The 14,705-nt window shown below is 33.5% G+C and overlaps 2 protein-coding genes across 2 annotated transcripts; one reads left to right on the top strand and one right to left on the bottom strand.

Annotated features, from left to right (window-relative positions):
- The first annotated feature begins 6,189 nt into the window (after window positions 1–6,189).
- LOC112016412 (stem-specific protein TSJT1) lies at window positions 6,190–9,165 on the top strand. Its single transcript, XM_024048976.2, has 4 exons — window positions 6,190–6,501; window positions 7,842–8,082; window positions 8,208–8,328; window positions 8,723–9,165. Exons 1-4 carry the CDS (start codon window positions 6,302–6,304, stop codon window positions 8,911–8,913), a joined length of 753 nt encoding a protein of 250 aa, XP_023904744.1. The 5' UTR covers window positions 6,190–6,301; the 3' UTR covers window positions 8,914–9,165.
- Window positions 9,166–9,337: 172 nt separating this feature from the next.
- On the bottom strand, window positions 9,338–13,456 carry LOC111993910 (meiotic recombination protein DMC1 homolog). Its single transcript, XM_024025744.2, has 15 exons — window positions 13,321–13,456; window positions 13,120–13,202; window positions 12,462–12,553; window positions 12,299–12,370; window positions 12,157–12,195; window positions 11,979–12,036; window positions 11,840–11,885; window positions 11,675–11,720; window positions 11,171–11,232; window positions 10,961–11,027; window positions 10,781–10,873; window positions 10,585–10,653; window positions 10,402–10,480; window positions 9,945–10,111; window positions 9,338–9,701 (listed from the first exon to the last, which is right to left on the bottom strand). The coding sequence occupies exons 1-15, from the start codon at window positions 13,335–13,337 to the stop codon at window positions 9,657–9,659; spliced, it is 1,035 nt and encodes a 344-aa protein (XP_023881512.2). The 5' UTR covers window positions 13,338–13,456; the 3' UTR covers window positions 9,338–9,656.
- Window positions 13,457–14,705: the final 1,249 nt, after the last annotated feature.

The following is a 14,705-nucleotide window of genomic DNA, read 5'->3' as shown; positions in this document are numbered from 1 at the left end:
CCTGTGGCCCATGGGCTTGTTGGTGGTGGGCTGACCACCATACAACTATATTTCTTCTTCTTCTTTTTTAAAATCAATAGTTATAATAGGAGAGGGTGGAATTAAAACCATTATGTCTCCATTGAAAACACTAGAAGATATCAATTAGTTGAACTACAAGATTCTTAGGTTACCCTATAATTCATTTTGTTGTCTTTCCAAATGTAAACTATTATTAGACATGTCAAACAAGATTATATTTGTGCATAGACTAGTTTCAATAAGTTTTGTTGGCCTTTAAAAAAATAATAATAATGGTATTCAATTGCTCATTGCATCTGCGTAAGATTGGAAAATAAATTCCCTTGCATATATTCAAGAAAAATAAAATGAACAACTAATAAAATCTTATTTGAAACCAGGGATGCACCCAGGTGGGGGCCTAAGGGGGCCCAGGCCCCCTCTGGGCCCAAAAAAAAAAAATTAGTAGGTAAAATTTTCAAAAAAAAAAAAGACTTAGGCCCCCAATCCCAGTCAGCCAGCCCAGTCAAGAGCCCTAAGCCCATGTAACTCTAAAAAAAATGTAAAAAAGAAAAAAAAAAAAAAAAAAAAAACAAAACCTAACAAAAGAAACCAAACAGGGCAAAGCAACAAGCGAAAACGAAGGAAAAAGAAAATAAAAGAGAAAGACCCATCACAGACCCAATCACACCGCCGCTCAAGCCGCCATACGGGAGAGAAATCCATCGCAAACCCGTCCCTGTCTCAATTGTTGCCGTCGCATACCCAAACGAGAAACGACCACACCAGCACCACCACTATCACCACGAGTGACCCATCCCTGGCTTAGATTCACGATCAAATGATGAAGACTAAAAGTATGAAAGAATATTTGAGTAAAGAATTAATTTGAGATCCTAGCATTGCTTCTTTGGTGAGAGACTATGAGGAAGAAATTTGGTTGTGAAAATAGAAAAAAGAGATCTGATGATAAAAGTAAAACACGTGCTAAGCAACAAAGAGATTAAGGAAATTTCCTACTTAAAAAATAATCCTATATTCTTCTTTATTTACAAGATTGCCATAAGTAAATAGAAGTTAAAAATCTTATATAAAATGTGAATAAGAATATAAGATTATAAATAAATATTTTTTAAATCCCACCTTATTTAAGATTTCTAAAAAAAAAATTAAATTAAATTCATTATTTTATATAAAAGTGACAATTATTATATATATATATATATATATTTAAGAATCCCAAAATAACCTGAAACGGGCAATAATAGAGACAAGTAATAGAAAGAGGAACATTGATTCAGATTTTAAGGAATAAAAATGGTAAAGTTAGGAAAAGTGCTTGTTGGTAGTGCATAATAAGCTCATAGTGTCGAGTTCCATTTTCATAGAAAATGTATTAAGAAATAATAGTGTTTTGTGTCTTTTGTTTTTATTGATAGATGTTTGCATATTAATATATTAAGAAACAATGATTTTGTATAGTTGTATTGGTTAATAATTTGTTAATAATATATGGATGCACATTTGATTTTTTTTTCTTTTTTGCGCTTATCTCCAACCCCCCTAACTTGAAATCTTAGGTTCATCCCTGTTTAAAACTTTTAATCTTCTAATAAGATATATTCATTTAAAAATTTGGAAAGGGTATGCACATATAAGAGTATAGATATCAGAAATTTATTGTTGAAATTTTATATATTTGTTTAACCAAATTGTTTACAAAATCTCATGAACAAGTAGAAGCATGCTTCCCATAAAAAATAAATAAATAAAAATAAAAAGAGATAGAAGCATGCTTAGTTGAACACTTGGACTCCTGTTGAGTCTATTCAAAAATAACAGCAGCTTTTAACTTTTTATTGAAAGCGATGAACATTGCCATTGTGAATATTTTGAACATTCCAAATGCGACAGTACTATATAATGACAAGAAATCTAAGAGCATTCGCAGTAGTGAAGGCAAAATTTTAGCTATTTAGCTACACAAAAAGTCACTTTATTTATTTTATCTACACAAATGCTGCAGCAGTAGATCTATTTTAGCTTTCAACACAATAAAATAATATAAACATTACAATAAAATAATATAACCATTGCAATAAAATAATATATTTCACTCCAAAAAAAAACATCCACCACCACCACCACCACCACCATCTGTGGAAATCAACCACAAAAACAAAATCAACCGACCACATCCGTGGAATTCTCGACGAAACTGTCGGCGAAGGCACCCATTTCCTCATCCCATGGCTCCAAAAGCCTTTCATCTTCGACATCCGCTCAAAGCCCAAGTAACAATTATTATATATATATATATATATATTAAAGAATCCCAAAATAACCTGAAACGGGCAATAATAGAGACAAGTAATAGAAAGAGGAGTACTGATTCAGATTTCAAGGAATAAAAATGGTAAAGTTAGGAAAAGTGCTTGTTAGTAGTGCATAATAAGCTCATAGTGTCGAGTTCCATTTTCATAAAAAATGTATTAAAAAATAATAGTGTTTTGTGTCTTTTGTTTTTATTGATAGATGTTTGCATATTAATATATTAAGAAATAATGATTTTATATATTTGTATTGGTTAATAGTTTGTTAATAATATATGAATGCACATTTGATTTTTTTTTTTTTCTTTTTTGCGCTTATCTCCGGCCCCCCCTAATTTGAAATCTTAGGTCCGTCCTTGTTTGAAACTTTTAATCTTCTAATAAGATATATTCATTTTAAAATTTGGAAAGGGTATGCACATATAAGAGTATAGAAATCAGAAATTTATTGTTGAAATTTTATATATTTGTTTAACCTATTTGTTTACAAAATCTCATGAACAAGTAGAAGCATGCTTCCCATAAAAAAAATTAAAAAAAAAAAAAAAAAGTAGAAGCATGCTTAGTTGAACACTTGGACTCCTGTTGAGTCTATTCAAAAATAACAGTAGCTTTTAACTTTATTGAAAGCCATGAACATTGCCATTGTGAATATTCTGAACATTCCAAATGCGACAGTACTATATAATGATAAGAAATCTAAAGGACACAATAAATTTTACAAATTTTAACCTAAAAAATTATAATCGAAACAACATTTTTTTTTACATAAATATCATTTTATTGATACCAATCACAGTTTAACATGTCACCAACCTTTAACAGTTTAACCCATGGGATTACTTACACTTTTATTTTTAAAAAAATTATTATTTCGGCCACTGTTTCTTTATGCCTCTACTTTCTCAAACTACTATTCTTTATTCTATATTAAACTGTGAGTCTGTGACCACCGCCACATGACACGCCAGCTTCTTGTGGTAGGATAAGCTCTATCTTTCTGTAATCAAACTTGCTGTATTTGTACGATTAAGACCATGGATTAAAAAGACACAAAAAAAGACCATAGATAAACTCACTTCGACAACACCCCTTTCTTTCTTTCTTTCTTTTTTGGTGATTTAGTCAACTAATACATTGAATTACATGTATTAGGATTAGGTTCATGTACATGTAAGTATTTTTAAAGGGTAGCACACCGGAAACTGCAATGACGTGTGTTGATATCCAATTAATTAATGACTATTTACACTTAATTGTTTTAAATTTTGCGTGTGCTATGTAATTATTCTTTTGTGTGATTTAAAATAATAAGTGAAAATTCATATAATTTGTTGTGTAGTGAACTTGCTAATTTATTGTACACGGTTGAATTATTTAATTATCTTTAAGGGTAGATGTGAGGACTCTATTTGGATTAGACCCAGAGTATGAATGAGTTTTCAGCCCAACAAGCCCAAACAATAAATTTTTAGAGAGTGGATTGAAGGTTTAGGTGCTGGCCGGCACTCTGGGCGCATGAACTCTCTTCTTTTATTAAAAGATACTTAGAACTATTTACAACTGGGGGATGCTCCTCGGCCATGGGCCGAGGAGCCCCTTTTTCTCCTCTTTCCCTTTTTTTTCCTCCCCCTTTACTTTAATCGCTCCTCTTTATATAGTCTTTATTGTCCTATCTTGTTCTTTCATCTGTTAATCATCCATTCGCCTTTCTTCTGACCGTCCGTCATATCAGATGCCTTATCAACACTCAAGTGGTTCACACTGATCAACGTCGTCCTGCTAAGGGATTGCATCCCCATTAATGCGGCCAGAGGGGTTAGGTGAATGCATTAAGTATGGAGGTGACAGCTTGCTCTGGGCTTGTCACTTCCCAAAATTATCCTTAGTATGCCGAGGACGAAGATGTCCTCGTCGTGGATCCAAAAAAGAGTCTCTCCCTAATTTAGCCTTAGATGGTCATCCTTCCTCGGCGCGGGCCTTGGGCCTACTACACGATGGGCTGAGGCTATCAGGCCCACGAGCCCCACAATAGATAACATGGATTAGATTCCATCCATTTTGAATAAAAGAACAAAATTCATTCCATTATTCAAATTAAATCTTACATTATTTAAAATTTTAAATAATGTAAAAATCAAAATATAAAATAGGAACATTGGTGTTTTATATATTTAATTGCTTACAAAGCAAGATTTAAAATATAGCGTAAAAAAAGAGAAAAAAAAAAAGGAGAGAATAAAAACATACTATTTCCCTTTGATTAATACTCCAACAATTTCCCAAAACTAAATGCCTATGACAAAGATAACTACCTTTTAATAAGAATAGATAAAGTGAGAAAATGAGGATGACAACAGATACAAGGTTAGATTATAGACATTTATTTCTCTTAAGTTAGAAATGAGGCAGGACAGAAGCATTTTATTACATACATAATAAAAGGGTGACATCACTTCCTTATATCCAAAAAAAAAAAAAGATAAAATTTGTTTCTTAATTACTCTAGTTTGCTTCAAATTGTTGCTCCTATATTTTATTTTGAGATATCTCAAAATTTTGTCATGTTTTTAAAATTAAAGGCCATTTATTAATTGAGTTTCTTATTATACACCTACCAAACACAAACATTTTGAACTATAAACTTTTTATGAGAATTTTATTTAATGGTAACTTTCGAAACTTTTATCTTTTTAATTAAGAGACAAGATAATATATAATGTTTACCTTAAAAAGTTGGGTTTTTTAAAAAGACCAATAATTTTTAAGGAAGGTAGTATTTTTTTAGTTTGTGCTAAAGATCGACACTCAAGTGTATAAAATTTACTACATAGGGAAATTTATGTTATAAAAAAAGTATGAAAAATTATAATACCCCAAATATTACTCAAACTTAAATAAAAGCAATATTAGCATAGGAATAGTGTCCTAAGATAGAAAATATACCCAATTAACGCAACCAAATAACAGAGTACTAATATTTATCGATAGAAGATGCCAGAGAGTTCTCTCAAAAAAAAAAAAAAAATGTCAAGAGTGAGAAAATTACTATTTTTTTTTTTTTTTTTGATGGAAGAGAAAATTACTATTTTACAAACAAAAAAAAAAAAAAAAAAAAAAAAGATAAAATTTGTTTCTTAATTACTCTAGTTTGCTTCAAATTGTTGCTCCTATATTTTATTCTGAGATATCTCAAAATTTTGTCTTGTTTTTAAAATTAAAGGCCATTTATTAATTGAGTTTCTTATTATACACCTACCAAACACAAACATTTTGAACTATAAACTTTTTATGAGAATTTTATTTAATGGTAACTTTCGAAACTTTTATCTTTTTAATTAAGAAACAAGATAATATATAATATTTACCTTAAAAAGTTGGGTTTTTTAAAAAGACCAATAATTTTTAAGAAAGGTAGTATTTTTTTAGTTTGTGCTAAAGATTGACACTCAAGTGTATAAAATTTACTACATAGGGAAATTTATGTTATAAAAAAATTATGAAAAATTATAATACCCCAAATATTACTCAAACTTAAATAAAAACAATATTAGCATAGGAATAGTGTCCTAAGATAGAAAATATACCCAATTAACGCAACCAAATAATAGAGTACTAATATTTATCGATAGAAGATGCCAGAGAGTTCTCTCAAAAAAAAAAAAAAATGTCAGAGTGGGAAAATTATTATTATTATTATTATTTTTTTGATGGAAGAGAAAATTACTATTTTACAAACCGACTTCAAAAATAAAAATAAAAATAAATTTTATAAGAATCGAGGCAAAGGGCAAAATAGGGAACCAAAAGGTTTCGTTTCGGAAAAAGACAAATGCTATATTATATAACCACTCTCACAAAAAGTCTTTTCTCTTGTCTCCTCCAATTGCAAAAACTAGAACCTGCAAAACCACTCTCTTCTCTTATCTTCTTTTTCTCTCTGTGAACTCTGATCAAAGAAAGTGAAAATGCTGGCTGTTTTTGATAAATCTGTGGCCAAGAGTCCCGAGGCTCTTCAGAGTCCTCAATCGGGATCGGTCTCGACTTTGAAAGATGGGTTTTTGGCCAACCACTTTGGCTCTCTCCACCCTGGCTCTGTCACTGTCAACCTCGCCTCTTCGGGCCTCATTGCCTACTCGCTCCAAAATAAGAACCCACTCCTACCCAGGTAGTCTACAATCCATATTGATATACCCCATTTCTCTTACGCACCGAGTATATTCCTTTTGTGTTTTTTCTTGGTTTTATGATTTTTGGGTTGATCTGATCTTGGTGATTCTTGGTTCTGTTTGGTTTTTGCCGAGAAATGGTAGGAAAAACAAGGAAAGTTGGGGTTTTTATCATAGGATCTTGGATTTTCTGTTGGGTTTATTTTACTTTGTTTGGTTTATCATTAAAAAAATGCGGTTACTGTCTGTTGTTACAAAATGACAATTACCTTTTTTGACTGATGTTTGGTGATCTTTAGACTATTGTTTTTTTAATTTTTGGATGGATTAGATAGGATTTGAACCTATGGCATCTATTCTATGATGATCGCTTGGTCTTTATAATTAGGCCAAGATACCAATTGATTTTAGTGTAGGCAGGATTCGAACCAGGACTCTTATTCAATGACAAGAGATGAGATAACTGCAATCCACTTAGAAAAACCTAAGTTTTAGCCTTTTAGGTTATTACTTCATGGATCTAGGTGTTCTTGATCACTGTGAGTTGTGGCTGCAAGTGTTAATGCTTCGTTTGGTGTCTAAGAAATATTAGGAAAGAATCACAATCTTGAGGGGTTTGCTTTGAATTTGCTGTTGTTAGATTTTGTGTCTAGAGCTTTAGGCAAACAGGACCCGCCTGCAATCTTCACAACATCAAACTCTTGTTTGATCAATGTTTCTATCATCATAGTTATTCAATCAAATTTTAATTCTGAATGTTTTGAGAGTTGTGTGTGTGTGTGTGTTTTATGGGTCGTGTTTGTCTTAATGGCATATAATTCAAATGTAAAGATTGTATTTTGTCTTCAGTTTCATGTCTCAATAACGATTTTGATATGAGAGAACGGATTGATTTAACTCTTTGGCTATGGTCATTTTTGTTTTTCTAATATGTTTGCAATTCTTTAGAACATTTTTGAATGTCCAATGGAATTAAAATATTCTATGATATTCTACACAACATTTGAATGGACAAACATTTCTTTTCTGGACGTTTCAAGGGCTCTTTTTTCTTGCACAAGATATTATTTGCATATTGTGGTTTCTTGTTAACTACGCCTTTGTTGGTGTTGTGGGTTCTCTATTATTTTGTAATTTGGACATTCTAAAACTGTGTTTTGGTTTCACATCCCATTTAAGAAGAACATGTATAATTTCTGCTGGACTACTGTTGATCTTGTTTTCCAGTGTTATCTTTTCACTGCATCTAAGTTTTTGGTCTTTATCTTGATGATCTCTCTTTTCAGTTTTTTGTTGGCACATTAAATTAATTTCCGATATTAACAAATCATACTGTCAGATTGTTTGCAGTGGTCGACGACATTTTCTGCTTGTTTCAAGGTCACATTGAAAATGTTGCGCAGCTTAAGCAACAATATGGATTGAACAAAACCGCAAATGAGGTAGTCATTGTTATAGAAGCTTACAGAACTCTGAGAGATAGAGGTCCTTATCCTGCCGACCAGGTTGTGAGAGATATCCATGGGAAGTTTGCATTTATTCTCTATGATAGCTCTTCAAAAACCGCATTTATAGCTACTGTGAGTATATTGTTCTTCCTAAAATGATATGCTCCGTGTTTTGGGCACCTCTTAATTCTATCTTGTTTCTTTGTAATGATCATAATTTGCTTTACTGGAGCTAATTCTACTTTCATCTTATGCAGGATGCTGATGTAAGTGTTCCCTTCTTCTGGGGTACTGATTCTGAAGGCCATCTTGTTCTTTCAGATGAGGCAGAAATTGTGAAGAAGGGCTGTGGGAAATCTTTTGCACCATTTCCTAAAGGTATATGTTTTAACATGTTAGGGAAATGGTTGCCCTTATGGAGTGGTTATTTAGGATTCTTTTTGCTTTTCTTAATGATCCAGATGTCAAAAATTTTGGTTTTAAAATATGGGGGATAAAAGCTTATGTGAGCTTTTTAGGTATGTGGGTGATATCAAATTGCTATAGCAAGAATAAGCTTCAAAATTTACTTTCTAATCAACTGATTTTCCCATTTATCTTCCCTGTCATTTATCTACCACATTGGTTAAAAAAAAAATTAGGAATTGTTTTGATTTTGTGTAATTATTAGCATGAACTTCCAGATACTAATACTAAAGTCTATTTGTTTGATATTACTTCATGAGCATGACTACTAGCTTGCTGATTTCTTTGTTTCTGTTGTTTTCCAAAGGATGCTTCTTCACATCATCTGGAGGCTTGAGGAGTTATGAACACCCCCTTAATGAGGTGAAGCCTGTGCCAAGGGTGGACAGTTCTGGTCAGGTGTGTGGTGTAACTTTCACCGTGGATGAAGAGTCAAAGAGGGAAACTGTCGGCATGCCAAGAGTTGGAAGTGCTGCCAACTGGTCATCTAACTACTGATATCGTTATAGTTTCCTTTTACGGCATGGCTGTCATTATTATTGGGCCTTGCTTTTGATCTCTTTTCCTCATCATACTACTCTCATCTTGAATGGCTTGAAAGCATTTTAATGGGTGCTTAGCTTTATATCCTTTTTAGTACTGCCAAAACTAAGACATGATTTTATGCTGCTGTACATGTTGCGTAATGTCAAACTAAGCCAGGATCTCATGTTTGATACAAGAAATAATATGATTGCTCTTTAAGACTGATATTGTGGTAGATTTCTATTTGATGTATTTCTCTATTTTTATCGTTCTTGAATCAGGCTGTGATAATGATAATAATTACGGTCACATTCGATATGATAATAGAATTCATTTCTGAACATGGGGTCAGTTTCCTGTTCACGCAGTAACCATTGCAAAGAAACAATGAAGTCCATTGATTTTTAATATGGCTACTATATTCACCAAAGAAGTTAAAGATGTATCTGGAGCATAGTCCAGGGCAGCTAAAGCTCTTCAATGCTTTCATGAATCAGACCAACAGCCTGTTGGTCTGATTCATGATTTACAACTTTAAAGTAAACTACAGTGAGTAGTGATTAGGAAAATGCATATTCCACTATATTGCCACTTTTAGACCAACGGGTTATAGCATTCATGATTTACAACTTTAAAGTAAACTACAGTAAGTAGATATTAGGAAAATGTATATTCCACCATATTGCCACTTTTAGAGCTGCAGAAGGGCCGTAAGCTTAGTCCTTCGCATCTGCAATCCCCCCTGGTGTTATCTGAAATACGTGTTTCTGTTAAGATAAACTTGTCGGCACTGAAAAGTAGTTTTTAACAATTGATATGGAAGACACGGAATTCCTGATTTAGGATCACTTATCATGATGTCAGTTTTTAATTGATCTTTTGGGATTCCACTTGTCTCTCTCATGACCAGAAAGGTCACGATTACAGGGTTGATTTTCTATGAAGGTTGATTCAGTCAATCGAAAATTTAAAAGGTTGAATTATAGCACTAGTGAAAAGGATATAGCTTCAGCCTCGGGCAGATTTGGGGCATCAAACACCTTGCAGACACGCTGTTCACCTTTGCCTTTCCTGAACATCAGTCTTATTGTAGCCGCATGAGCAAGCACATGCCCACCCGCTGGTTTCTTTGGATCCGATATGAACATTCCACCTCCTGGGTCAGCTATGACTGCAACCAACAGTCCAACAATACGGTTCAGGATTGTCATGTTAAATTCACTTAGAGTTACTGTAAAAATATTATAAATCAATATTGCTCGCTGATGCTTCATTGCATATATTTTGGGCCAAGCCACTTACAATCTGAACTCAATTAGCCACATTCAAAAAAGAAAAGATCTTATTCATGCATTCCATTATTCTGAGTTTGCATTGAATATTATCTTGCTTTTCCTAGACAAGAATAATTAGAGACCAAATGAGCATACAGAAACTTGTGTCAGACTGGTTGGCGCTTACCTTGATTGGTCATGTAGACGGCAACATTAAATTCCTCAGCTATCTTTGTTAATCTGGAGAGCATCTGTGCCAACTTTTGCTGCAAATTTACAAATGACTTGTGTCATTCAAGAGTAATGGCATATATATATGGACAGAAAGTTCTAAACATCAAAGGCATTGTAAGAATTTCTGAAGTTTAACCTGGCGCTCTGCAAGTTCTCCTCGTCCTGTGAAATCCACTCGAAAGAGTGCAATCACTGAATCCACAATCTGACATATAATGAATTCATGCAAACATCAAATCACTGAATCCACAATCTGACATAACGAATTCATGCAAACATCAACTCTCCAGGCCTCACAAAATTAGTAGTGTAGTTCTCTCAGAAAGACTCACCAGAAGTCTAAATGGTTCTTCAGCCATCTTTGCAGCCAAACCAAGAAGCAGGTTGTACTGATGCTCGTATGTATATGCACGAGCATAAATGATCTAACACATTCACAGAAAACAAAAAGTTAGCTTATATATGTGCTGTTCCTATTTTTATTGATATCTAATGCAAAAAATGAAGCTTACATTGTCCAGGACAGATCCTGGATCCATGCCAAATCTTTCAGCTATGGGTACAATTCGATCAGGTCGGCTGAAAATTGACATAGTTAAGAAGAAAACATACTAAAACACGCATTTTTTTTTTTTAATGATATTCTAGGTTACATTTTTACAGAAAAGAAACTAAATATGCCAATCAGATGTCAAAGCAAAATAAACAGATAAAAAGGATACAAAGTTCCCTCAGTATCAATGTAAGCAACCTTTCCATTCCCTCCCCTCATGTGGGTAGGAAGCTGCCAAATTCATCAGCAAATCATCAGGATGCACAATCAGCAAAGCTTAATATTATTGAATCAAGTTTGTTATTATTACACACAAATTTAAGGGCAGTAACACAAGATTTTCTGTAATTGCTAATTTTTAATTGAGCAGCTTCAGGAGCTGTACATAATGTAGGCGTCAAATCATTAAACTTCACACATACTTGACATGCTGAAGTCTACAAACCATTATGTGCAAGTGCCCTCTTTGTGTCCCACAGATTACTGATTTCTATTATAAAACATGTTTGAGATCATGCCTGAAAGACCATTAACATGAAGTTCGATTTCTTCAAAATAGAACACCTTTCACTTAAAATGTCACACTATCTCAGAGCTACTTTTAGGACCACTACATAGCATTGCCACTCTATTCACAATTGTATAAGAGTACATGCTAGCTGAGAAAAGGAACCTGAGTAGAAACGCATAGAGTATGTGCAAGCTGTGTTTTCCCAGACCTGAATAGAGAAGTGGCACAATATAGAAATTTAAATGTTGTGTAAAGCCAAATTAGTATCAAGTTTCAATAGGAACAAACAACAGTAATTCAAATACGTAAAATGTGCAATGTTCTCACCGAAATTCTCCAAAAGATTCAGTAATCGCCATTGTTTCAATTCCACCTTTTCAAATTTTACACACAAATCAATTGTAGATAAATTTTTACACACAAAAACAATAATTCAGAGAATGAACATCTCAGAGCAAAGAATTACCGCCTAGGAGTTCATCTAAGGCTTGGCTTCCAGTTGTAATGCGGACCACTGCCTTTCTCTATAAGAAAAAAATGAGAATCAGAATTTAGACTCACTGTCAAATATAATTAAAAGAACTGCTTAGATCTTATGGATCTAATTTCAATTCAAAAAAAATTATAAATAAATTCAAACTTACTTTGAGAAGAGCGTCGCTTCCAGTAATATATCCATAATTCTGAACAAAGAAACAAAGGAGCAATCAAAGTCACTGAATCCAAAGCTAAAACTGATGAAAAATCAAAGCAATTACAGAGACTATGGATGATCTAAACGCTAACCACAATCTTCTCAGCGGCTTCACAGATTTTGTCAACTTTGGCCTCAGATAAACCTTTGATTCCAGTCAGGTGCTGCAAATTGGAGACAGATAGATCATAGAAACCAAACAGCACCAAAACCTTCACCGTCAAAAGGATTTTTACATAAAATTAAGATATATACCTTCTTTGTATGCATCATTAAGCCATTGCAGGTGTAGATCCCTGCATCTTGAAGCTTCTTTACGTCTCCGGAATTGATTCCCTGAGCAATCACTGCAGAAAATGCACAGATTTTGAATGGAAACTAATAAGTAGTGACTTAAACCATTAAGAACTCAATGTTCTCGTCAATTAGGCTAGATTCGCTCATCTGATATTATAACAGAAGCAAAGAAACAAAAAAATATTAATGAGTAAATCCAGTGGAAACTTCAAATTCCTGAACAAGCTTGTAGGTGATTGAAGTGAAGCTACTCAAAATTTAGTCCAAACAGAGAGAAGGCAACTTCATATGCACTAGAAATTCAAGTTCTACCATCATAAACAAAATGATAAACAGTGAATCAGACTTCTGGAATTCTCACAAAAGCAAAGCAAATTTCATTCAAAATCGAAACCAAACTATTAGAGGCATCAACACGCAAACAGAGCCAAACTGAGAATGAGATCATCCGAACTTTACAGAAAATTATAATTCAGAGCTTGAGAGAGAGAGAGAGAGAGAGTATATAATTCAGAGTTTGTGAACAAATCGAATTTCTAGTAAAACAACACGAAATCAGTGCAAAGGCACTCGGAAATCGAGAATGAAAGAGAAAAGCGAAGATTGCAGATCATACGTTTGTCGATCGCTTCAAACAAATCTTCTTCGTCATCGATTTCTTCGCGCTCCATGAGCTGTAACTGGCCTTGATCTTCGGCTCTGAGAAAACATGATTCAGAAACAGAAAATCATGGTGACGATCAATACCTAGCTAGAATGAAGTTCAAAAAATCAAAAGAGAAACGAAGAGGAAGAAGTGTAGGGCTCTGTGACTTACTTGAGTGTTGCAATCATCTTCGTTTCTGAGGAAGACTCTGGAGCAGAATTTGTGAGTTCTGAGTCTGAGAGAGAGAGAAAAAGAGAGAGATAGAGATAGAGATAGAGATTTGAAATGTAATGGACAGAGTGAGGAAATGAATTTAAAGGGCGGGAATCAGGATCGACTATTAGACGAAGTTCGTTTGGCTCTTTTTCTCTCCTGTTGGAACAAGCGGCTCTGATCTTGCCATGTCAGCTTCGGTCAAAATTTAGACCACCAAACCAATGGATGGGACCCTATATTGTTGGTTAATTGCATGCTTCTCAATTATTTTTATTTTTATTTTTTAAGAAAGTCTATAAACTCTAAAAAGTTGACAACAAATTTCTAAAGTAGCGGATTGATAGTAGTAATTAGTAAGTAAAAAATTGATAGTAGTAATTAGTAAGTAAAAAAGTAATATTAATGATGGATTCATATAAAAACCCGTAAAAGATTATTAACTCAATTGTTGCGAAAAATATTATGAAAATTTTGGTGTATGTTATAATGCTTCTTCTTCTTTTTTTCTCCTTTTAGTGATTTAATCATTTCGGCAGATAGAGATAGGTAGAGTTTGAATTGCCATGTCATGCTTTACTTTCATTGGAGGATCGTTTGAATTTGGCTCAGAATCAACCGTTCAAGAAGAAGCTGCTTGAGAGTAGACTGTTGTGCACTCATAGGTTGCTATTGTTACAGAATGCTTGTGCACAAATGGGTTGTTCGAGAAGGAATTGACAAAAAAAGCTCTTTGAAAGAGTAGGTTGTTCTTGCTCTCCAGTATGAACAAGGATTAATTTTACTTCCCCACCTAGCTACTCTAGGTTGGGGGTAGGTCCTGGTGGGAAGTTCTAGATACCTTCCATACTTTGTGTCTGGAGTACTTCACTTAATTTTCTCTGCAGTATTAGGCTATGTGTATTTGATTTTGAATTTTCTGGGTTTGTGTTTGATTTTGAATTTTTTGGGTGTGTTTGTATTGTGAGTATGTTGTATTTGATTTTGAATTTTTTTGGATTTGTGATTAATTTTGAATTTTTTATTTGAATTTTGAATTTTTTAGGGAAAAAAAAAAAGCCCAGAATTTTTTTTTTTTTTTTTAGGAAAACCTATAGCCGCGTTTTAAACGCAGCTCAAAGCGGGCTATAGTCGCGTTTTAAAAAACGTGACTATAGGCCTATTGCTGCGATGTTTAGGCCAGGTTTGTAAATGCGGCTATAGGAAACGCGGCTCTATCCTATAGCCACGTTTTTGGGGTCTATAGTTGCGTTTTTTAAACACGGCTAAAGACCCTCTTTTTTTTTTTTTTTTTGGTAGTGAAACGATCACAAACCACCATATTTAACTAGTAAACCCAAAAA

The sequence above is a fragment of the Quercus suber genome, unplaced genomic scaffold, assembly GCF_002906115.3.
Source record: "Quercus suber isolate HL8 unplaced genomic scaffold, Cork oak 2.0 scaffold_532, whole genome shotgun sequence".
Taxonomy (NCBI): Eukaryota; Viridiplantae; Streptophyta; class Magnoliopsida; order Fagales; family Fagaceae; genus Quercus; species Quercus suber.
Note: the sequence above shows the minus strand (reverse complement) of the source record. Positions and strands in the feature narration are given on the sequence as shown.